A 25,511-nucleotide genomic window follows, 5' to 3' on the forward strand; every position below is an offset into this window, starting at 1 on the left:
ACAAACCTGACTGATTTACACCAGCTCTGTCAGGAGGAATGGGCCAAAATTCACCCAACTTATTGTGGGAAGCTTGTGGAAGGCTACCTAAAATGTTTGACCCAAGTTAAACATTTTAAAGGCAATGCTACCAAATACTAATCTGACCCACTGGGAATGTGATGAAAGAATTAAAAGCTGAAATAAATCATTCTTTCTACTATTATTCTGACATTTCACATTCTTAAAATAAAGTGGTGATCCTAACTGACCTAAAACAGGGAATTCTTACTAGGATTAAATGTCAGGAATTGTGAAACACTGAGTTTAAATGTATTTGGCTAAGGTTTATGTAAACTTCCGACCTCAACTGTATAATCACGTTTCTCTCTATTATCCGTGGGAATACTTAGAACAGATTTCCAACTGATTTCCTGGTGTTTTTACAGTCTTTTATGTCCAACAATGAAAACTTTTCCAAAAAAAATTGCTCAGAAATCTTGGGAGGACAAATAAAACTACCCTTGGGCCAGGCCATGATTTGGGGAATCCTGCCATAGCAAAAGCACAGTAGTTGAAACAGTGTGTAGCTTATTGTAACGGTGCTCTAGCTCCGTTACAATGAGGACGAGGATGAGGAGAGGAGAGAAGGATCGGAGGACCAATACGCAGCGAGGTATGATGACATAATTAATTTATTAAATTAGACGAAACACGAAGAACACTTGAATAACTTACAAAATAAGAAAACGACGTAGACGAAACCTGAACATGGAACTTACATAAAGACACGAAAGAACTCACGAACAGGAACAGACTACATAAAACGAACAAACCGAAAACAGTCCCGTGTGGTGCACAGACACAGACACGGAAGACAATCACCCACAAACAAACAGTGAGAACAGCCAACCTATATATGATTCTCAATCAGAGGAAATGAATAACACCTGTCCCTGATTGAGAACCATATAAGGCTAATTAACCAACACACTCCCACATAGAACAAACAACACAGACTGCCCATCCCAACTCACGCCCTGACCAACTAAACACATACAAAACAATAGAAAACAGGTCAGGAACGTGACACTTATAGTTGATATTGACATTTTAATCATTTTTCCAGAGCGACTTAGTTAGTGCACTCCTCTTAAGATAGCTAGGTGGGACAACCACATATCACAGTCATAGTATGTACATTTTCCCTCAAAGTGGCTATCAGCAAGGTCAGTGCTAGATGGAAAATACATGTTATTTTTTATTGTTATTTTTTTTTGTAAGGGGGAGGGGTAATGGGATTAATTTAAGATACTCTTTGAAGAGGTACGGGTAGAACGACCAAGAGACCAGTGGTACAAGAACTGTGGGCTTGAGATGGCTGTGTAGGTTTTGATCATAGCCTGGCGGTAGGGAGGGGCAGTTCCTCTGTAGGCAAGCACTGTGCTCTTGTAGTGGATGCAAGCTTCGACTGGCAGCCAGTGGAGGGGGCAGAGGAGCGGGGTGACATGGGAGGACTTGGGAAGGTTGAACACCAGGCGCGCTGTGGCATTCTAGATAAGTTGCGGGGGTTTGATGGCACAAGCAGGGAGTCCAACCAACAGAGAGTTGCAGTAGTCCAGACGTGATATGTGCATTATTAGTTAGTACTGTACAGTACAATGGCGCCACAAGGCTAGTTGTGTGATTGAATGCATGTGTTTTGTCTCCCTCTCTAGCGGAACGAGCTCGAGTAGGACTGGCCCCTCTCCTTGGAATGAAAGGCACAGACTACATCAATGCCTCCTACATAATGGTATGATACTGCTATACCACACACACACATCTCCTGTCCACCCTGTCTGTCTGATAGTTGTGTCTGAACATAATGACATGTTCTGTTCCCTTGATGATTATAATTACCCTGCATGTTTTACTGTTATTGTGTGAAGCCACTTTTTATTTTTTTATTTTTTTCACCTTTATTTAACCAGGTAGGCTAGTTGAGAACAAGTTCTCATTTGCAACTGCGACCTGGCCAAGATAAAGCATAGCAGTGTGAACAGACAACACAGAGTTACACATGGAGTAAACAATAAACAAGTCAATAACATGGTAGAAAAAAAAAGAGAATCTATATACAATGTGTGCAAAAGGCATGAGGTAGGCAATAAATCGAATAATTACAATTTAGCAGATTAACACTGGAGTGATAAATCATCAGATGATCATGTGCAAGAAGAGATACTGGTGTGCAAAAGAGCAGAAAAGTAAATAAATAAAAGCAGTATGGGGGGTGAGGTAGGTAAATTGGGTGGGTAGTTTACAGATGGACTATGTACAGCTGCAGCGATCGGTTAGCTGCTCGGATAGCAGATTTTTAAAGTTGTTGAGGGAGATAAAAGTCTCCAACTTCAGAGATTTTTGCAATTCGTTCCAGTCGCAGGCAGCAGAGAACTGGAAGGAAAGGCGTCCAAATGAGGTTTTGGCTTTAGGGATGATCAGTGAGATACACCTGCTGGAGCGCGTGCTGCGGGTGGGTGTAGCCATCGTGACCAGTGAACTGAGATAAGGCGGCACTTTACCTAGCATAGCCTTGTAGATGACCTGGAGCCAGTGGGTCTGACGACGAACATGTAGCGAGGGCCAGCCGACTAGGGCATACAGGTCGCAGTGGTGGGTCGTATAAGGTGCTTTAGTAACAAAACGAATGGCACTGTGATAAACTGCATCCAGTTTGCTGAGTAGAGTATTGGAAGCTATTTTGTAGATGACATCGCCGAAGTCGAGGATCGGTAGGATAGTCAGTTTTACTAGGGTAAGTTTGGCGGCGTGAGTGAAGGAGGCTTTGTTGCGGAATAGAAAGCCGATTCTTGATTTGATTTTGGATTGGAGATGTTTGATATGAGTCTGGAAGGAGAGTTTGCAGTCTAGCCAGACACCTAGGTACTTATAGATGTCCACATATTCTAGGTCGGAACCGTCCAGGGTGGTGATGCTAGTCGGGCGTGCGGGTGCAGGCAGCGAACGGTTGAAAAGCATGCATTTGGTTTTACTAGCGTTTAAGAGCAGTTGGAGGCCACGGAAGGAGTGTTGTATGGCATTGAAGCTCGTTTGGAGGTTAGATAGCACAGTGTCCAAGGAAGGGCCGGAAGTATATAGAATGGTGTCGTCTGCGTAGAGGTGGATCAGGGAATCGCCCGCAGCAAGAGCAACATCATTGATGTATACAGAGAAAAGAGTCGGCCCGAGAATTGAACCCTGTGGTACCCCCATAGAGACTGCCAGAGGACCGGACAACATGCCCTCCGATTTGACACACTGAACTCTGTCTGCAAAGTAGTTGGTGAACCAGGCAAGGCAGTCATTAGAAAAACCGAGGCTACTGAGTCTGCCGATAAGAATATGGTGATTGACAGAGTCGAAAGCCTTGGCCAGGTCGATGAAGACGGCTGCACGGTAATGTCTTTTATCGATGGCGGTTATGATATCGTTTAGTACCTTGAGCGTGGCTGAGGTGCACCCGTGACCGGCTCGGAAACCGGATTGCACAGCGGAGAAGGTACGGTGGGATTCGAGATGGTCAGTGATCTGTTTGTTGACTTGGCTTTCGAAGACCTTAGATAGGCAGGGCAGGATGGATATAGGTCTGTAACAGTTTGGGTCCAGGGTGTCTCCCCCTTTGAAGAGGGGGATGACCGCGGCAGCTTTCCAATCCTTGGGGATCTCAGATGATACGAAGGAGAGGTTGAACAGGCTGGTAATAGGGGGTGCGACAATGGCGGCGGACAGTTTCAGAAATAGGGGGTCCAGATTGTCAAGCCCAGCTGATTTGTATGGGTCCAGGTTTTCCAGCTCTTTCAGAACATCTGCTATCTGGATTTGGGTAAAGGAGAAGCTGGGGAGGCTTGGGCGAGTAGCAGCGGGGGGGGCGGGGCTGTTGGCCAAGGTTGGAGTCGCCAGGAGGAAGGCATGGCCAGCCATTGAGAAATGCTTGTTGAAGTCTTCGATTATCACGGATTTATCGGTGGTGACCGTGTTACCTAGCCTCAGTGCAGTGGGCAGCTGGGAGGAGGTGCTCTTGTTCTCCATGGACTTTACAGTATCCCAGAACTTTTTGGAGTTAGAGCTACAGGATGCAAATTTCTGCTTGAAAAAGCTGGCCTTTGCTTTCCTGACTGACTGCGTGTATTGGTTCCTGACTTCCCTGAACAGTTGCATATCGCGGGGGCTCTTCGATGCTATTGCAGTTCGCCACAGGATGTTTTTGTGCTGGTCGAGGGCAGTCAGGTCTGGAGTGAACCAAGGGCTATATCTGTTCTTGGTTCTGCATTTTTTGAACGGAGCGTGCTTGTCTAATATGGTGAGGAAGTAACATTTAAAGAATGACCAGGCATCCTCAACTGACGGGATGAGGTCAATATCCTTCCAGGGTACCCGGGCCAGGTCGATTAGAAAGGCCTGCTCGCAGAAGTGTTTTAGGGAGCGTTTGACAGTGATGAGGGGTGGTCGTTTGACCGCGGACCCGTGGCGGATACAGGCAATGAGGCAGTGATCGCTGAGATCTTGATTGAAGACAGCAGAGGTGTATTTGGAGGGCAGGTTGGTCAGGATAATGTCTATTAGGGTGCCCATGTTTACGGATTTAGGGTTGTACCTGGTGGGTTCCTTGATGATTTGTGTGAGATTGAGGGCATCAAGCTTGGATTGTAGGACTGCCGGGGTGTTAAGCATATCCCAGTTTAGGTCACCTAACAGAACAAACTCTGAAGCTAGATGGGGAGCGATCAATTCACAGATGGTGTCCAGGGCACAGCTGGGAGCTGAGGGGGGTCGGTAGCAGGCGGCAACAGTGAGAGACTTATTTCTGGAGAGATTAATTTTTAAAATTAGAAGTTCGAACTGTTTGGGCATAGACCTGGAAAGTATGACAGAACTTTGCAGGCTATCTCTGCAGTAGATTGCAACTCCTCCCCCTTTGGCAGTTCTATCTTGACGGAAAGTGTTATAGTTGGGTATGGAAATCCCAGAATTTTTGGTGGCCTTCCTAAGCCAGGATTCGGACACGGCAAGGACATCAGGGTTGGCAGAGTGTGCTAAAGCGGTGAGTAAGGCAAACTTAGGGAGGAGGCTTCTGATGTTGACATGCATGAGGCCAAGGCTTTTTCGATCACAGAAGTCAACAAATGAGGGTGACTGGGGACATGCAGGGCCTGGGTTTACCTCCACATCACCCGAGGAACAGAGGAGTAGTAGGATGAGGGTGCGGCTAAAGGCTATCAAAACTGGTCGCCTAGAGCGTTGGGGACAAAGAATAAAAGGAGCAGATTTATGGGCGTGGTAGAATAGATTCTGGGCATAATGTGCAGACAGGGGTATGGTGGGGCACGGGTACAGCGGAGGCAAGCCCAGGAGCATACCCAGGAGCAGCATACCACCCTGCATACCACTGCTGGCTTGCTTCTGAAGCTAAGCAGGGTTGGTCCTGGTCAGTCCCTGGATGGGAGACCAGATGCTGCTGGAAGTGGTGTTGGAGGGCCAGTAGGAGGCACTCTTTCCTCTGGTCTGAACAAAGATCCCAATGCCCCAGGGCAGTGATTGGGGACACTGCTCTGTGTAGGGTGCCGTCTTTCGGATGGGATGTTAAACGGGTGTCCTGACTCTCTGAGGTCATTAAAGATCCCATGGCACTTGTCGTAAGAGTAGGGGTGTTAACCCCGGTGTCCTGGCTAAATTCCCAATCTGGCCCTCAACCATCACGGTCACCTAATAATCCCCAGTTTACAATTGGCTCATTCATCCCCCTCCTCTCCCCTGTAACTGTCCCCAGGTCGTTGCTGCAAATGAGAACGTGTTCTCAGTCAACTTACCTGGTAAAATAACGGTAAAATAAAAAAAATAAAAAAGGCACTGGGTGATGATAAGAGAGGTTGTATCTCTGGACATGCTGGTCTCAATGGGTGAGGTCACCGCATGTGTGGGGGGTGGGACAAAGGAGGTATCAGAGGTACGGAGAGTGGAACTACGGGGTCCATTGCAAACCAAAACAATGATAATGATAACTAGCCTGAACAACAGTATGCAAGGCATATTGATATTTGAGAGAGACATACAATAAGGCATAAAGTGATTGCAGGTCTTGATTGGGAGAGCTAGCTAAAACAACAGGTAAGATAACAGCAGCAATAACAGGGTGCTAGTCTAACACAGCAACAACAGGTAAAAATGGCGACGACTAGGCAGAGAGGGTCGGATTAACTACACACAGATCCTGAGTTAAAGCACAGAGCCGACAGATAAAACACAAATAAACAGAATGGAGTACCGTGAATTAATGGACAGTCAAGCAGGCATCAGCTATGTAGCCAAGTGATCATAGTGTCCAGGGGGCAGCCGTAGATGGAGCAGGGAGGCCTCCACTAAGCTAGCACGCGGCGTTTAAAGTTAGTAGCCCGGGGGGTGGTCTGCTCAGACGGAGGGGGTCTGCTCAGACGGAGGCCGGTTGAGGGCACAGCGGGTGGGGTATTCGTCTGCAGACCAGACGTGGTCGTGTCGACAGAGAATCCAAGCCGGATGGCGATGGCGAAAGAGAGGTTGTGAATTGTAGAATTGTGTTTGCTAACTGGTGCTAGCTTCGTGGCAGTGGCGCTAGCTGCGCTAGCTGCAAGCTAGCTGTGAGGATCAGAAGTAGTGGCTCAGGGATTACGGCAGGAATCCGGCGTTGTTGTCGAGAGACAGTCCGATGCTGGTAAATTGGTGAGTAATATCCAGGCTAATAACAGGGCTGGTGTCTGTGCAGAAGGTAAAAGCTGCTAGCAGCGGCAAAAAAATGGCTAAATTAGCTTGTAGCTTATTTAGACCAGTTGTGATGGATTGGCAGGGCTCTGTGTCGGCAAAAAAAGGTCCAGGCCAATTGGCAAAATATGTATTGTAGCACAAGAATTAGCCGGAGGACCTCTTCGGCTAGCCGGGAGATTGGCCTAGCTCGAGGCTAGCTCAAGGCTAACTGTTGCTTGCTTCGGGACAGAGACGTTAGCCAGGAGTAGCCACTCAGATTGCAGCTAGCTATCTGATCCGGTGTAAAGGTCCAGAGCTTGCGGTAGTAATCTGGAGATTTGGTAGAGAAAAAGCATTCCGATATTCTCTGGGTTGATATCGCGCTGTGCAGACTGGCATGTATTGACCAAGCTGAGGCTGGCTGGTGTCCGAGTTAACGGTAAAGACCACTAGCAGTGACTAACTGATAACTAGCTAGTAGTTAGTTAGCTGGCTAGCTTCTGATGGGGGTTCCGGTTCTAAAGTATAAAAATAGCAGATCCGTACCACATTGGGTGTTGGGGGTTGCAGGAGAGTATATTCAGTCCGTAGATGGAAAGTGAGATTAAAATATAAACGGAAAAAACGAAAAAACGAGGAAAACGATTATTTACACGGGACAAGACAAAACACACGTCCGACTGCTACGCCATCTTGGAATCACTTAATGAATAACAGTCCACCATTTATCATAAAGAATAATTCATACTGAGAAACTGAGGCAAGGGCCTGTACACAGTACATCACGATCAAGCCAGTAACCTTTGAAACTCATTGATATGAAATTGAAGTCCTAACAGACACAATACCGTACATTCCTTCTGGTGTTCAGACACTGTGAATGTAATTGGTTAATAATGTTATAGAAGATTTTGTGAGAGCTGTTGACTATGTGTGACTGCTAACATGTTGACCTTCAACCTTTGGCCATGCAGGGTTACTACAGGAGTAATGAGTTCATCATTACCCAGCATCCTTTGCCCCACACCACCACAGACTTCTGGAGAATGATCTGGGACCACAACGCCCAAATCATCGTCATGCTTGCTGACAACCACGGTTTGGTGAGTAGAGTAGCTGGCCAGCAGGTTATAACATAAGTCTCTTATGCTTTTCACCCTACTTAGTCAAGTAAAACTGTACTGTCCTTGCCTGGTTATGCATCAGTGCTGAAAAGGAATATATGAAAATAAAATATCCAAGCCAGCACAGTACAGTATGGACCTGCTTACACACATATATATATACTCATCTAACCTGTGTGCCTGTGTTGTCGTATGTGTATCTAGGCTGAGGATGAGTTTGTGTACTGGCCAAGCAGAGAGGAGGCGATGAACTGCCTAGCCTTCACCGTCACCCTGATCAGCAAGGACAGATTGTGTCTCTCCAACGAAGAACAGATCATCATCCACGACTTTATACTGGAGGCCACGCAGGTACAGTAACCCTTCATCGTTGACCTTTCACCCCTCACAGGTAACCTCTTAGACCGTTATGCCGGTACGCAGATAGAAGGTCCATGGTTGTCTCGGGGTGGTCCTTAGAGGTAGGACCAGTGTAAACTACGGTACTGTAATCGGTACTGTAATTGAAGACATTTAGGGGAAGGTTGTTATTCCAATTTGTTTCTATTAAGTGTAATCACATTGGGCTTAAGTTAAACTACAGTACTGGCCTGCAGTAGTGGTACTGTATTGTCATTGTCCTAGTTGTGTCTGACTGTAATATGTCTCCCTCTCTCTAACAGGATGACTATGTCCTGGAGGTAAGACATTTCCAGTGCCCTAAATGGCCGAACCCAGATGCTCCTCTCAGCAGCACCTTCGAGCTCATCAACGTCATCAAAGAGGAGGCCATGACACGAGACGGACCCACCATCATACACGATGAGTAAGTGGGCCTGGTGTGTGTGCGCTTGAGTGCGTGCGTAGGTACTGTGCATTCAGTGTCCAGTTTATTAGGTACACCCATCTAGAACCGGGTCAACCTCCCCCTTGCCTCCAGAACAGCCTGAATTATCCGGGGCATGGACACATTGCTCAATTGGTATCAAGATGTCCCTCTCTGTCCCTGGTAGGTTTGGGGCAGTGTCTGCGGGGACTCTGTGTGCCCTCACCACCCTGTCTCAGCAGCTGGAGAGTGAAGGGGCTGTGGATGTCTATCAGGTGGCTAAGATGATCAACCTCATGAGGCCAGGAGTCTTCACAGACATTGTGAGTTCAGCCGTGACCCAGCCAGGAGGATTGGTGCTGTTAATAATCAGCAATTGTCAATAACTAACTTCTTGCAACATCTCCATTCAGTCATAGGAACAAAAATCACTTCCAGTCTGTGTAACATGGTGATTGTCATTGCTCGTTCTGACATGACTTCTCAACATGTCACCAATCTTAGACCTAGAAGTAACATTTGAAGTAGCAACATTTGTCAATATTAACAGTTGTGTTAACCTGTCTCTCTGTCCTCCCCTCTCGTTGTGTCTCTCTGTCTCTCCAGGAGCACTATCAGTACCTGTACAAGGCCATGCTGAGCCTGGTGAGCAGCAGAGATAGTGGGATGTGCCCCCTCTACATGGACACTAATGGAGTGGTTGTCATAATGGACGAATCAGACCCTGCAGAGAGCATGGAGTCGCTGGTCTGACTGACTGGTTACTGGTTTGACTGGTCTGACTGGTTACTGGTCTGACTGGTTTCTGGTCTGACTGGTTTCTGGTCTGACTGGTTTCTGGTCTGACTGGTTGTACTGGTCTGACTGGTTGTACTGGTCTGACTGGTTACTGGTCTGACTGGTTACTGGTCTGACTGGTTACTGGTCTGACTGGTTGTACTGGTTACTGGTCTGACTGGTTACTGGTCTGACTGGTTACTGGTCTGACTGGTTACTGGTCTGACTGGTTACTGGTCTGACTGGTTGTACTGGTCTGACTGGTTGTACTGGTCTGACTGGTTACTGGTTGTACTGGTCTGACTGGTTACTGGTCTGACTGGTTACTGGTCTGACTGGTTACTGGTCTGACTGGTTGCACTGGTCTGACTGGTTACTGGTCTGACTAGTTACTGGTTGTACTGGTCTGACTGGTTACTGGTCTGACCGGTTGTACTGGTTACTGGTTTGACTGGTTACTGGTCTGACTGGAGTCATTAGTCTGAATGACCACACCGTAGCTCACACCACCACCCGAAGGCACTTAATTTGTACAACTCTGAGAAACGGAGAGAACTTTGGCGGACTTTCCCGAGGCCTTTTTTTGCCAGAACTATTGGTTAAATGAATACCGGTAACCTGATTACCTTTTTTTACACTGATGATATAATGTTTTTTGATATTTATTTGTTTCTTCATTATTTTTGTCTTAATTGTTATCCTGCTGAGGGTTTGCACCTGTTTAAGTTGTTTCACGTGTGGGAAAGGAAAGAAGCTCTGTCCAGTTTGCACTATACTTTCAGTGTTACTGCCTGAAACCCTGTTAGATAATACAGTACAGTTAGCTAGACCCTGGCTCCACGCTCCACTACCTGCATTGGAACCCTTTTTGGATTGTGGCAAAGAAAACAACTTTTACCCCAATGAATGAATGAACAGTGAAGACCAAGGACGACCCTACAGGTCAACATGATCTTCCAGGCCAATAGATTTCTTAATACAGACCATCCCAGTTCAGTACATTTTATTACAGTACAGCTCACCCAACATGCATTGCATCACTATCATCTGGCCAACACTTATTTTGGAACCCCCACCTTATCCAAGGAAAATGTTCATCTGTAGAGATACTATGTTACTTATACATATTATAACTATATTACCCAAATATCCCCATTCCTATTTGTTAATTTTACCCATTACTTAGATTTTCTTTTAAGTAGTATTACAACTACTGTGAACATTTATTGCTTTATATTAAGATTTATATTGTTTTGTAATATATATGACTGTATCCTTGATCAAAGTAAGCAGCTGGTTTTGTGTACTGTATATCATTCCCCCTCTCGCCTTGTGTGGATCAAGACCCATAGTGCCCATTTTGTCCAACCCAGCTAGCTCTACATGTGGCTTATCTTGCATCAACTGTTTTACTTAATATAAAGTTTACTTCATAAAATACAGCTTTCATCTTACCAAATGAATGGAGTTCTTGTAGTCTTAACATCATCTCGAGGGGGGAGTGTTTTTCTTTCGTTATAACCAAAGACGTGGTTGAAAATTGCAACAAGAAAGTTGTTTGACCATTGTTGGACTAAAACATTGTATTGTTACATGGTTGTTGCAATGTTACCACAAAGTTCTCAGAATGTGTCTCGGACAACGATCAGTCACATGAAGCGTTCATCCTAATGAAAGTCCATGGTGTAAGTCCATACTTCACCATGTGAAATTATGTTTGAACTGGATTTTAACTAACCCCTACACCAAACAACAATAGCATCTACTTTACTCATTCATACTGTACCCTGTAGCTATACCCTGTACTTATACATAGATGCTGTAGTTTACTTCTTTTTTTTTCTCTCTCGACGAGAAGCTTCTTAAATGAGGTCACAACTCTCCGACATTTGGAGAAAAGTCCTGACTTATTACATGCTTATTTGTCACAATGGGAAACCGTTATTGGCAGCAAACAACCATTTGTTTTGCATGTGTAACTTTTAAATGTATCTCAATCATTATTATTAACGTTACTCTTTATACATATTTCATTTATAACATGAGTGTAATTTCCTATTTCGAAGGTATGTACATATTTTACTTCAAGGATCAGTCTTCTTGGACGTTATAATCTTTGCTGTGTGATCATTATAGACCTTTATTTTCATATGAAGCCTTTTTCTTTGTAACATTATCCTCCTCTCAGTCATTGTATTCGTGGTGAGTATGTAGGAATCATGTCTCCATGGATACAAGTAGACTGCCATCACCTTGCAACTCAAGTCCATGACTGCTTCTAAAATGGCATCCTATTATCTATATAGTGCCCTACATTTGATCAAAAGAGGTGCCCTATATACAGTAGGGAATAGGATACCATTTGGGATGTTCACCGTAAATAATTTGTTTTTCTCTCGGGGTCAAGAATATGTTATTCCTCCCCATTTTGAATATCAGACTTTTGCTATAGACTACATCAGACCAGTGTGTGCTATGGATGAACAAGATCCCAGGAGTCACTGAGTAAAGTTTGCCTCCTCAACCCATATAAGCAAGTTCAGCAGTTGTTCGATTTTGTAAACGTGAAGAAATGAAATGGTTTGGTCCATTTATTATATTGTCATTGTATGATAGTGCCACGGTGTTGTATTACTATGGTACTGTCATACGATATAATATTATTATAGTGTAATAGTGTTATTTAATATGTAAATTGTATTGCTATACATTAAATAAAGTATGGGTTTTGATGTAGTTCATCCTGGTGTTGTCTATTTGTGTGAGATTTACCGTAGTATGAGGTAGGGTTTTCATTGTTCTGCTTTTATGAGCCTGTTTCTATAGTTGTTAACCACTCAAGGGCAGTTCTATTTTCTATGGTCACAATGTTGCCCTCTGCTGGTTGTCAGTAGTTTGTTGACAGTTATCCCTAACCTCGCCATTATACACTTTGGTGTTTCTCAATGTGCAGGTTGAAAACATTTCATGTCCCCTTTCCCTGGGTCAAATAGGTCATTTACATCTTGTATAAATGACACAAAGAGAACAATTGTGTATTTGTACAGTAATTTTATTTAGAGGCCACAGCTCTTGCATATTACAACTGTTGGCTTTCATAAGGCAAAAGCAATAATTAATCCACAAAACGGAAAGCATTCGGAGAGGGTGGGGACCCACGGGCATGCAGCGATGGCTCAGAATGCAATGTACAGCGGTGTATATACAAAACAACAGTGAGACCCAAAGAAATGCCACACATCTCATTCTAATCAAATACGTAATAAAACTAAAAAGACAGACCAACTTTCATTTTGGTAAATAAAAGAAAAACATTTTATTTTCAGCTCTCTTTTCTCTGTAAACGTGCAACTAAATTTAAAATAGATTAGAACCTGTTTCAAGGTCGTTTCAACAATGTAGAAAGAAAAATATAATCTCCAACAAGATATCAAAATGGAGCTTTGAGAATATTGCATTTCTAGAATACCCACTCATTTTAGTTCAAGATGGCTGCTGGACGATGTCTCGTTAGTGATAGGGTGAAAGATTATGAGGTCACAGAGCATTGACACAGATGAGGAACAGACAGTCTAGAACATACTATGGTGCTGAGAGTACAGTAGAGTGAGTAGACGAGATGTTTATCCTAAACAGCATTGAACTTCATTTTCAGTTTGATGGGTAATTTTCAGTTTGAAGCAGTTGGCATCCACTTAAAGATAGACAATACAAAGAAAAGGGTCTATACACTCATCGTCACAACAATGTACCATTATAATGAATGTAGAATACAACAAAGAAGCGCGATATAGGTTTGCATTGGACAGGGACACACCTAATAATCTCACTCAACATTGTCAAACAAATGGTACTCCATATTGCTTAGGAACACATAGAAATGAATTTAGAAATCACTGAGTCAAAGATATCATCAGTGCTATCTTCATCATGACACAGCTAAACTGTCATTCATGGTTTATTTTTTCAACATCTTTATTTGTATTATTTTTCCTCAGTATAGTAATTACTATTTTTATTGTTTATTATAGGTCCTTCATGGGCATTTTGAGATGACAAAGAGGACCTAACGTGGCTGTCTGAGTAACAGAGTTGGTACATGCATTGGTTACCAGGCTAAGACCAAAAGTTGTGAGAGTAGAGGATCGGGGGTCGGGAGTGGAGACGGGGGGGTCATACGGGGGGGTAAAGGGAGGTGTCGGTGCCAGTTCTGAGGTCGGACGGCGCTGCGCTCTAGTCATCGTCTTCGTCCTCTTCGTCGCTGTCCTTCATGGAGATGCCCCCCATGCCTCCCTCCTTCATGGACGCGTTGGCCTCCTCCAGGGTCAGCCTGTTCCTCACCGTGTCATACATCTTACTGTTCAGGGTGGAGTCTAGCACCCCCTGCAGACGGAAGTCACGGTACTTTTTCTACAAGGAGATGGATGATTAAAAGGGTGATTAGCAAGTATAGAGGGATGAAGTAGCTAAAGGCTCGACAAAGAACTTGTGCCACTGAGTTACAGGTAGATTACATGCCATGATAATCGATGACAGTGAATATAAAGATATGAGGGTCTCTACAATGCACTATTAACCCCTACCATACCATTTTAGCTGGCAGTTTGAAGTGACTCTATCCCATTTTTTGTCATATCAGATTCGAATCGGATCTTTTCCCTGCAGTCTGAACAACCAAAAAGCACATGGAATGAGATATATCAAGCCACATTTCATACAAATCTGATTCCTGGTCATGCAACTTGTGTCTGAACAGTCAAATCTGATGAATTTGCTTTTTAGACTGTTATTTTGCATATCTTGTTGCTTGCTAGCTACTCTGCTGACAGTTTGACAAGAACATGTGGTAGCTAACTAATAGGCTTAGGCGATATACCGTTTATACCGTACTGGGTATATTTCGATATACTGACGGTATTATTTTCAATACCGTTGCGGGGGTGTGTCCTACGCCACTGTTTATAAGTTAAGTATAACTATAAGAAATCTAAGATGTGTCAAATAAATGATATCCAGCTGAGGGCTCCAGCTGTGCATTTTGTTTGCTGACTTGCTAGCTAAGTGGTTAGCTGTCAAGATCCAGCTTCTTGGCTACAGCAGAGACATTCAATCCCCTCCTGGATCAAGAACCCTTTTTGTGCGGTAAAAAAATTGCGCCCCTTGTGTGCACATTCGGTAATAGCGTATACCCCGGCATGTTACAGAAACAATATGGCCGCCATGAAAATCTGAATACCACTCAACCCTACTAACTAGCTTGTTAATTGTTTACAAATAAATGAGTGAATGTGCTAGAAAGCTAAACAGCTAGCTAGCATGCTAGTTTTTGTTCTGAAAGTTGGATCCTCTTATCCTTTAAGGCTTTAAATGTGTTCTTACACTATGCCTTCAAATATTCAAAGCACCTGGGAGACTTCCATGGCAGGCATTGTTGTCACATTAGCTTGCTACACAACAACCTCTGAGTGACAGAAAGCATGAGCACCACCACGACCAATCAGCCTACACCATTGCACACACACACCTGCCATTACCATGACAACTAGCGTAGCCATGACAGCAAATGACTAGTCTGAACACACACAAATCCAATTGTCACTTGTAACTTGCTGTTTGGACAGTCAGTATTCCAAAACTGATTTGAGCATTAAGGCCTGCAGTGTGAGCACAAGGCTTTTGTTACCTTGACATGTTTTCAGCATACATTTTCAATCATGATCCCATTTTGCCATCAAATAAAGCGACACTAGTGTCAAAATAGTTACAGTAGCTGAGTTACAGTGCAGATGATCAACCCCTACCCTGGCAGTGAGTTACCTTGACGATCCTGATGAGGATCTTGAGCTGGTAGAGATGGAGCTGCTGGTCCATGCGCTCAGTGAGCCAGGTCCCCAGCAGGTTCATGGTGGCTGTGTACCATTGCTGCAACACACACAAACACAGCGTTCTCCAGCAAAACACACACACACGTAGACGCAAACACAAACACACACAAACTAGAGCTCTCTGCATATCAAGATGCCACTTGATATGTTCTCTAGTGAACACATACACACGTCTTACAAGCAAAACACACTAACACATAGCGAAGTACTTTCCGACACCTAACACACACAGACATTCACAGTATTTTCCAGGAAAGACAAGACAGACATTTCAGAAAAAAAAGACACACATACACACTCTGCAGTGGAGAAAAAAACACACACTGAAACATGCATAAAATACTTATTTCCGAAAAAAAGCCAACTAAATATTTCAGAATTCCCAATTTTTCCAAGCACTGCATGGCACTAAGTAAATCAGAAATCAGAAATGATTAATAGATTGCCAGGGTATATTAGTAGTGCTAGCTAGACATTACAACTGTAAAATGTTCATGTTTTCTGGCACAAACTTTCTGTCTCCAGTACAATCAAGGACAGAAATATCTACTAGAGCCAAGTTGTTCTTAGTAGGTAAATGTCTAAACTGAACATAATATGGCATACCCATATACCATTTGTACAGTATATTGTAAGGGGATCTGAATTTGTCATAAATGCTTTACTTCAAATGATCTAGACCAGCGCTAAAGCCTTGTGAAGGTTCTTCAATACATATAAGCAACACGACAACATCGTAGAACATTCATTCTACATACTGTAACTTCACAGTCTCGTTTCAACTCGATCAATTGCCCGAAATGAAATCATAATGACAAAGTGAGTAAATGGTTAGGCAGGCAAGGAGCAGACAGTTGTGCTATTTTCTTATACCTTATTTGAAGAATGTTTCATTCATTCAGAGTGTAGGATAAGATTGACCCAGATGATTCATAGTAGAGATCAAGTTATAAGAGAACAGCACACGAGAGAAGAAGAGTGATAAACCAAGGAAGATAGGAAACTGTCCTCCTTCGAACGTCCAGAAAAAAATAATCAACTTTGAGTCATGTGGAGTGAGTAGGCAGGGCCAGGAATGAAAGGCCTGAAGGGCTAGGATTGGACTTGGCTTGGTTTGGTTGTTTCTTTTGTTGGTTTGATTGGTCTAATTGCCCTAGCTCTAATTTGATTGTACCCAGGTTTGTTTTTGTCCTGTAGAGATAACTGGTTGGTCAGGAGGTTTTGGCTTGACGCTTGAGGTCAGATTTTAGCGGATGGATGCCTGTCCACTTCACACTGTCGCGTTGAGCCTATAGTATGTGCGTGCAGTGCATGCAGACCTGGAAGGAAGGTGGGTTTGGTGGCTTCGTGAGTGGCTGGGTGAGTGCGTGAGTGCGTGCGTGCGGTTGGTGGGCTGTGTGTGTTGTATAGTAGTATGACTGAGGCATAACTCTTAGAGGTGGAAGGTCATGCTAGAAGATGTACACAGGAAGATTATTTGACTTGAAATCATGCCATTCAACATAATGTGCTAAAACAACGCGACATTAGAGATAAGTGCCACTTTTTGAAGAAAAGAGGAGGCGGCAGGAGTTATGGGTTTAATAAAGAAAGAAAGTAATTGAGAGAGTGAATAGAAAGAAAGAGAGAGAGAGAGCGAGAGAGAGAGAGAGAGAGACGCAGCAGAGATACTACATGCAAAGAGATGGATTGAATATAATAGCATTAGGAGGGAAAATAATGTTAAATAAAACAAAACTGAATCATCAGACACTCCAAAACTAACGGAAATACAACATTTAAAACCAAAACATCCACAGCTCAAAAGACATGGAACAGTCAAACGTGGTAGTGCTGGGTAAGGCCAGGTTAGAGCCAGCTATACAATCACGCATGAGAAACAGTGGGGAGGAGGGGCTGTACTCTTTAACAGTGTGGAAACACAAGGAGAGAGACAGGGACAGTCAGTGTTGACCTTAAAGATGGAATTAAACACACTTCACAGTAGTACAACACACCTTGCAAACACAAAATACACACCACTCTAGCACATAACAGCAAACATCACAAACACTCAAAGCCAACACACACACAGTGACAGCGCAGGAACAGTAGGCTACTGCACAAAGTATTACCTCTCAAATACACTAATACACAGCCAACACACATACTAAACCACTCCAGCACATTGCCACACGCCTTTCAAACATACAAAGCCAACACACACACACACACACACCTGTGCACCACAATAGTGTACAGTTTATACATTTCAGGGGTATGAAGCAAACACACGTCACTGTAGTACACCTCACGAAAATGGTGGACACATTATTTCTAATGTACCACATAAGGATTATGTGCTTGTAAGACAGTGCTCTCCTATCAATGGCTTTTTTTTTCAACGTGCATTTTAAAATACGATATATTATTTAGTATTACTTAGATAAAAAGGGAAAGTTGGTTATTACGTATCCTAGTGTTGGAGTTTATTAGATGACCTGTACATCATTTCTTTATCTTTCTTTACCCAGAGAGCACTGCTTTCGATAATCCTGCCCGATGGTGCTTGCTTGGACTCTTTGCTTGTAAACAAAAGGGATCCAACCAATCCACAAAGGTCCAAAAGCACTGTGGCAATGCACACCAGAATACAGTGGGCAGGAGCAGAGGTTCAGAGAACAGAGAAGAAGAGATAGAGAGACGAGGAGAAAAGCCGATAGAGGAAGATAATAAAACCAAGCCTCTTCTGTTCCAGGCTGTGGTAGGCATACACACAGCGCCTGGTCTTAAAATGTGACATATAATATCCCTTTCCTGTCACAATTGTTTTGCCACATTCTGGAAAGCTCCCTCCCTATTGGTCAGGAGACGGCATCTTACTTACATCAAATAACCTTTCTATATACACCTCCTCATTGACCTTATCTCGTAGAATGTCCTGAGAATGGCGGACACAGGTGACATAACCGTCGGCAACGTCCATCCCAGGCTTCTGCAAACACACCAGAAACATAGACATTGTACATCTGTAATTTATATCAGATTTAGATTAGATTGAGTTTATTAGTCACATGCACAGGGATGCAGATTGTAAACATTTATTGAAAATATATGACAAATATAAATACAAATATAGAAACTCGATTCAATTAAATAAGGATGTAATGTACTTTATACAAAGACATAGAGGCAGGGTGGGAGGGGCAGTGGTAAGGGGTTATGTGGGAAGAATGTATCAGCTATGCACAGTACAGTTAAATCACCCCAAACACATGAGAATGTATTTTGATTTGAATTAAGTACTTCCTTTCTGACCACATAGCTTTTTAACTGGTTTGACATTTTACAGAGATCGACTGGGACCGGGGCACACTTACAGGGACGTCCACGTACTTTGAGGCAGCTTTCACCTGAAATTGCAGGCAGATTGTGACAAGAAAACATGAGAATTCCATAATTTGCCATCACCAATATACCTAGAATAATTCACGCAAACATTGTACTATCTGGTATGATATTGGAGGCGATACAGTAGAGAAGCCTTGTCTTACCGTGAATGACATGAAAGATGAGAATAGAGTGCCTTCATCGTATCGGGAGATCTTGGCCAACAGACCCTCCAGAATAACCACAAACTGAGAAGTGGGACACACAAACAACAATAAACAAACAAACGAATAATAACAACATTTATCCCAGACTACAAATCACCTTGGTCTACTTTTCTAGTGCCACAAAGCACTATGAGGCCAACCACAATACGAGTTAGGTATCATTAGGGAGGACCAGAAGAAAAATGAAGTGCACCTTTGCCACCATGAGTTGGATCATGTCCTTTACACTCTCCTCAATCAGCTCATCTATCTGGGTGTGGTACTGTTTCTGAAAGAGGAATATAACACACATTTCATCTATTTGGGTGGTACACTTTTAGTAGGTGACCCCTTCTGGGAATTGAACTCACAACCTTTGCATTGGTAGTGGCCACATTCTTACCTCCTGGCCCATCTCCATGGCACACAGCTTGGAAGACTGGTCCTTCGCATCCACCATCACATTGAACATGGTGCATATTGCTGCAGAGATGCGGAAGTCTGTACCCCTGCTGCTCTTTGCCAGCTTGGACTCAAATGCCATCCTAGTGCTGCAATACACGTCAGGGAACATTTCTATGTAATGTATGGCATTTAGTTTGAGGCAGAGGCTCATGTCCAGCCACATGATAGAGAGACACACACACCAACACTGGCAGTACACAACACCACACACCAGTGTTCATTTTGGCAGCTATTTTAGTTTTAGTCTTAAAATACATTTTAGTCTTAGTCACATTTTTGTAATTTCATCCTTCGTTAGTTTTAGTTATTATCAGTCGACTAAAACTCATGACAATTTTAGTCTTGTTTTAGTCACAGCTATTTTAGTCTTGTAATAGTCAATGCAGTTTTTTTCAATTAAATAATTAATATTTAGGCTACGTCTGACTTCATCATGTTCACGTTTAGATAACCTTTTCCGACTAGGCTTGAATACCTTAGCTGGCTACCTTGATATTGTGGCAGATTGTAACCCATGACAGCTACAGGTTAAACAATTTACAGCTTTGATTTCCTCCCCATCATAACCGTCAAAGGTGGTAAATAACAGTGGTTTTCTTGAAAAGGGGATCATTTGAGCTTTCCTAAAATGCCAGAAGTATTACTGTACTCCTAATAGTCAACAAATAGCATTCATTTTCCCCATAGGAAAAAAGCAACCACAACTCGCATTTGCTGACCGTGGCGCAAGATTTGGCAACACAGATGAATACATAACAGCGCGTATGTTATTTATTCAAAGCAACAATAGCCTACATGAAAGTAAGAGAGAGTAAACATTGTTACCCCCCTTTTTTTTATCTTGTCTCATCGCTGCAACTCCCCAACGGGCTCGGGAGAGGTGAAGGTCGAGCCATGCGTCCTCCGAAACATGACACGCTTCTTAACACCCCATCCGCTTAACCCGGAAGCATGTATCAGAGGAAACACCATTCAACTGACGACCGAAGTCAGCCTGCAGGAGCCCGGACCACCACAAGGAGTCACTAAAGCGTGATAAGCCAAGTAAAGCCCCCCAGCCAAACCCTCCCCTAACACAGACAGCGCTGGGCCAATTGTGTGCCACCCTATGGGCCTCCCGGGTCACAGCCAGTTGTGATATAGCCTCGTATCGAATCCGGGTCTGTAGTGACACCTCAAGCACTGCAATGCCTCAGACCACTGCGCCACTCGGGAGTTGAGGTTAGTTACAAGTCAAGTGTCCTGGCTTCGCATCAGTTAAAAAGATTGATAAGTGACTGATGTGACTGCCTGGGAGCTGTGTGGATGAGAGCAGGGCAGATCAGCTCAATCAGACCACGCAACTGAAAGATGTGAATTGTTTCAATGAGAGGATTGCATTAAATATTCTGCATGCATGCTTATGATTGGACAAAACAGATGAAAAGAAGCCTCGTGTCAAATAAACATTTCCATTAGTCTCACTTGGAAGTCTCGTCTCGTCACATTTTCGTTGACTAAAATGAAAAGTAATTTGCAATAGTTATAGTTTTTTTCCCCCAGGGCATCAAGTCTTGTTATCGTCATAGTTTTAGTCTGGAAGAATAGGTCGTTGACAAGTATTTCTCGTCATAGTTATTGTTGACGAAATGAACACAGACACTGACCACCACACACACCAATACCGACACAACACACAGATAATAACACACCCAGACATACAGTACACATACACACACACAACACACACACACCGTTTGACGCAATTCTCAATCATGTCGCTGGACATGAGCTTCATGCGGTTCTCCAGGTGTTTGGCGAACTCCTCCTCGGGCCAGTGTAGGTCCCTGATGAAGGTCTGCAGGGCCTCCAGCTTCCAAAACAGGTCCTCCGACGTCCCAGAGCCATTGCTGCACACCCACGGTACACCCAAACACACACAGGTCAGAAACCAAAGGTCACAGAAGATAGAGGGGTCAGGGGGGTGTAGAGGAGGATGCTGGTCATCCACATCTCAACACTGGAGTCAAAGGTCCTTTATTCTGACCACACACCGGCCGACTGTTTCAGAGTAATTTCCCTCATATTAACTTCACTTATATATAACATATCATCACTTTAGACAGAGCCAGTGTATGGGGAAAATAAGAGGACAGGGTTGAAAATAACATTTCCATAACCATGCTGTAGCACTAGGTTATTAATAACCTTTTAGGTGTGGAGTGGGTTCATGCAGGATAGTCACTGCAGATATCGCACACACTGACTTGTGTCTGTAATACAACAAAGGGGAGTGGAGAGGTGAGGGAGGGCGTGTCCTGAAACATGGCTATCATTGTGTGTTCAAAAGTAGGTTTAATTTATCTCTATTGAACTTGGATTTGTTTGGAGTATACGTGATCAATCACAGAAAATAAAACTCCAAAAGAGCAGCCCACTCTCTCACCCCCCACGTCCTCTAGGCTGGTGGTACTGGGTGGGTATCCTACAGTACAGTAGCTATTAAACACACCATGCAGTCCTGTCTGAAGGTTCTGCCATCCTGGGTAGAGCTGACTGGGATAGGGGGATGCAGGAAAAGAAGGAGGAGAAGAGGAAAGGAGGACAGGAGAGGGGGCAGATCTCTACTGCGTAGGATGCCAGCTGCACTGAAGTGGTGGTTGCTTCAGAGCATTGAGCGAACAATCCACCCACCCAGTTACCACCGGGAAGAATCTCTACCCACTTACCCACCCCAACCATAGAAATAAAACCATTAGAACAGAAATACCCATTGACTAGAATGGGGATGTCCATTCTTGTGATTCAATTTCTATGATCCCACCCTTTGACCACCTGACCCCGCCCACCCTATCCCACTGGCCACAGACAGTCATGTGAGCCAGGACCAGCAGTATTCATACAGGGTGCTGATGCGATGTTCAACTGTACCTTCCATAAGCAATCACTGGTACAGTCAACTTTCATGAGCACTACGGACTAACCACTGCATTCTTTACAGCTAGTGAAAACTGTAGGAGAGAGGCGGAGAGATACACATTGGACAGAAAATTCCAGATGATCATAATGTCCACTGTTACAATAAATTTCAGTGCAACAAGCCCAAAAACGTCCAGTGAAACATGGTTTGGATCTGTATCTCTAGACCTCGCAGCTCAACTGCATGCATGTTGAGAGGAAATGAGAGCTTGTCAAATAGCCACTCATTTCAAGAACAAACAAGTCTAAACTTTAAACAAGCCCAAACTACTGTTCGTAACCCCTTTGCAGTGCTCTTGGCATGAACATGATAGGACTGTTTACACCAGATTGTATTTGAGGAACGGAATGGTATCCGTAATGTGTCTGTAATGTGTGTGGTGTGCACTCGCCTATGTAGTTGAGGGACAAACAAGCTATTCTTCCCTCACATAATGCCTAAGCAGGTCATTGGCAAAGACATTTCGAAACCGAAATCGATATTTTCATTTGGCCTTCTATTGTCAATGACCTGCGACAAGGGGACCTCAAAGGGACATCTTCATACCAAGGCAACACGTTGCTGATGCACATCAATCTAAGGTGAACTAGTTGAATACACACTCAGGGTCATAGATAGCAGCCATCCATGACGGGGTGGAAAAACTAGGCATTGTCGGAAGGTTAACTGATAGTCCTGCTACTGGCGGCAGATTTGGTACTTTGGGAATTTGGAGGTTGACATTTGGTATTTGGAGATTCACATTGGGCAGATTACTTGTCAAACTCCTGCAGAAGAGACAGACAAAAAGAACAAAATAAATCCAGAACAGTGGTAATGTAGATGCTGCTGCACTTCAAAGCCATGTGAAACTGTGCAAGTAAAAGTAATCAAATCCAGAACGCAAGAGGAAAAGTCACACAAAGAAACGGATCATCTTCAGACATAATATGTAAAAGTAGCACATAGACAAGAGCAACAGTTAGAGAAGCAGTTGTTTTCTGAAGCACATACAAAAAGAGGACCTACTACATTCAGAATAAGCGGTGGATTGTGTGCATATATATATATCAAAGGAGCAGTAAGGCAAAACAGCAAAGTTATCCAAAAGACCTATTGTCTATATATATGTATTTTCCTTTGAGGTTTAGAGCTTTGTAAAGAGCTTCATTTAAAAGAAAGCAACGCAAATGTAAATGGCATGACAAATCAATAAGTATTGGTTATAAAGTGAAAAAGAGCAAATTAGCAACACAAAATACACTGGAGAGCTTCTGTCCCTAGTGACATTTCAAAGCACACACTATGAGGGTTAGTCCACAAAACAAAAGGATGGAAATATTGGAGATTGACTTCAACTAAACTACATGCGACCTAGTCTGGGATGAGGGTCCCGAATGTGGCACAGTATTGCCTGTTGCACATTTGCAAGTTTACCGCACAATATCCGCTAAAGCCTGAAGCTTCTAATCACAAAACAAATATATATTTTTAATAATACCGTATGAGTCATTGCTACCATCATATTCAGGTTTAATTTGTTTCTGGAGTTCGAAAAACTAATTTCCGAAATCTATGTCCCCTACTAAACGTTTTATGAATGCCTTTTGGGATAGGTTTTCCTTATCAGAAAATAAACTCCTTATCTATTACTCTCCTCAAACTGCTCTGGCTGAGGAGTGTGCTGAGGCGGTCAATAAGGAGTGAACAACATGACTGCTCTCCTAAATACAGTAGTCTTGTAGGAGTGTCTCTCCCCTGGCCTCTCCTAGACCAGACAGTTAGTGTGAGGAAGGACGGCCCCTTACTTTACAGGCACCCAGGACTCTCCCTCAAAGCCCCTGGTGATAGACTGAGCGATGGAGGACTCCATCAGGTCCACATATCTAACCACCAGGGGAGCATAGAGGTCCTGCAGGTGTTTGTGGAATTTCCCATTGCACAGGTGATCTAGAAGCAGAAGAAGAGAGAGAATAGAGAGATTATAACTACATATATATTGTTATATAGTTAGATTGTTATTATAGCTATAAACACGACAGAGGGGCAGTGATCAAGGCAGAAGAGAGAGAGCGAGAATACCGTATTGATATTATAGCGTAAACTTCTCAGAGGCGCAGGACCAAGCCGTGTGTGTGTGCCACAGTACAGTGTGTGTTTTATTGTTTTACTATACTCGGCCTTGTCTCAGGATGGTAAGTTTGTGGTTGAAGATATCCCTCTAGTGGTGTGGGGGCTTTGGCAAAGTGGGTGGGGTTATATCCTACCTGTTTGGCCCTGTCCGGGGGTATGTGTCTCCCGACCTCTCATCTCAGTCTCCAGTATTTATGCTGCAATAGTTTATGTGTCGGGGGGCTAGGGTCAGTCTGTTATATCTGGAGTATTTCTCCTGTCTTATCCGGTGTTCTGTGTGAATTTAAGTATGATCTCTCTAATTCACTCTCTCTCTCTCTTTCTTTCTTTCTTTCTTTCTTTCTTTCTTTCTTTCTTTCTTTCTTTCTTTCTTTCTTTCTTTCTTTCTTTCTCTGAGGACCTGAGCCCTGGGACCTAGGACCATGCCTCAGGACTACCTGGCCTGATGACTCCTTGCTGTTCCCAGCCCACCTTGTTGTTCTGCTGCTGCAGTTTCAACTGTTCTGCCTGTGGCTATGGAACCCTGACCTGTTCACCTGACGTGCTACCTGTCCCAGACCTGCTGTTTTCAACTCTCTAGAGACAGCTGGAGCGGTAGAGATACTCTGAATGATCGGCTATGAAAAGCCAACTGACATTTACTCCTGAGGTGCTGACCTGGTGCACCCTCTACAACCACTGTGATTATTATTATTTGACCCTGCTGGTCATCTATGAACATTTGAACATCTTGGCCTGTTCTGTTATAATCTCCACCTGGCACTGGCCACCCCTCATAGCCTGGTTCCTTTCTAGGTTCTGGCCTTTCTAGGGAGCTTTTCCTAGCCACCGTGCTTCTACGCCTGCATTGCTTGCTGCTTGGGATTTTAGGCTGGGTTTCTGTACAGCACTTTGTGACATCAGCTGAAGGAAGAAGGGCTTTATAAATACATTTGATTGATTGAATCTGGTCTGAATGGAAGAGTGGCCAACACATGGGCGGCAGTGGTTAGCGCGTTGCGCCAGTAACCGAAAGGTTGCTGGATCGAATCCCCGAGCTGACAAGGTAAAAATCTGTCATTCTGCCCATGAGCA

The 25,511-nt window shown here is 43.7% G+C and overlaps 2 protein-coding genes across 16 annotated transcripts in view; one reads left to right on the forward strand and one right to left on the reverse strand.

The window, feature by feature from the left end:
• ca16b (carbonic anhydrase XVI b) overlaps positions 1–12,182 on the forward strand; it is a 291,063-nt gene extending 278,881 nt beyond the window's left edge. For both annotated transcript variants that reach the window (XM_071381241.1, XM_071381233.1), the window contains 6 exons: positions 1,698–1,774; positions 7,710–7,838; positions 8,064–8,210; positions 8,522–8,664; positions 8,852–8,987; positions 9,271–12,182. In XM_071381241.1, the coding sequence (XP_071237342.1) occupies positions 1,698–1,774; positions 7,710–7,838; positions 8,064–8,210; positions 8,522–8,664; positions 8,852–8,987; positions 9,271–9,417 (779 nt within the window). In that variant the 3' untranslated portion in view covers positions 9,418–12,182. The remainder of the gene's footprint in view (positions 1–1,697; positions 1,775–7,709; positions 7,839–8,063; positions 8,211–8,521; positions 8,665–8,851; positions 8,988–9,270) is intronic.
• Positions 12,183–12,472: 290 nt separating this feature from the next.
• The window catches only part of LOC139563015 (calcium-dependent secretion activator 1-like), a 147,262-nt gene continuing 134,223 nt past the window's right edge, over positions 12,473–25,511 (reverse strand). For 9 of the 14 annotated variants that reach the window (XM_071381287.1, XM_071381353.1, XM_071381262.1 and 6 more), the window contains 10 exons: positions 24,113–24,254; positions 22,928–23,092; positions 21,100–21,255; positions 19,305–19,452; positions 19,116–19,190; positions 18,860–18,943; positions 18,686–18,718; positions 18,193–18,300; positions 15,259–15,363; positions 12,473–13,851 (listed from right to left, as the gene is read on the reverse strand). In XM_071381287.1, the coding sequence (XP_071237388.1) occupies positions 13,675–13,851; positions 15,259–15,363; positions 18,193–18,300; positions 18,686–18,718; positions 18,860–18,943; positions 19,116–19,190; positions 19,305–19,452; positions 21,100–21,255; positions 22,928–23,092; positions 24,113–24,254 (1,193 nt within the window). In that variant the 3' untranslated portion in view covers positions 12,473–13,674. The remainder of the gene's footprint in view (positions 13,852–15,258; positions 15,364–18,192; positions 18,301–18,685; positions 18,719–18,859; positions 18,944–19,115; positions 19,191–19,304; positions 19,453–21,099; positions 21,256–22,927; positions 23,093–24,112; positions 24,255–25,511) is intronic. The other 5 variants (XM_071381347.1, XM_071381330.1, XM_071381338.1 and 2 more) reach the window with 1 other exon arrangement.

This window comes from Salvelinus alpinus, chromosome 2 (genome assembly GCF_045679555.1).
Source record: "Salvelinus alpinus chromosome 2, SLU_Salpinus.1, whole genome shotgun sequence".
In the NCBI taxonomy this organism is placed as follows: Eukaryota; Metazoa; Chordata; class Actinopteri; order Salmoniformes; family Salmonidae; genus Salvelinus; species Salvelinus alpinus.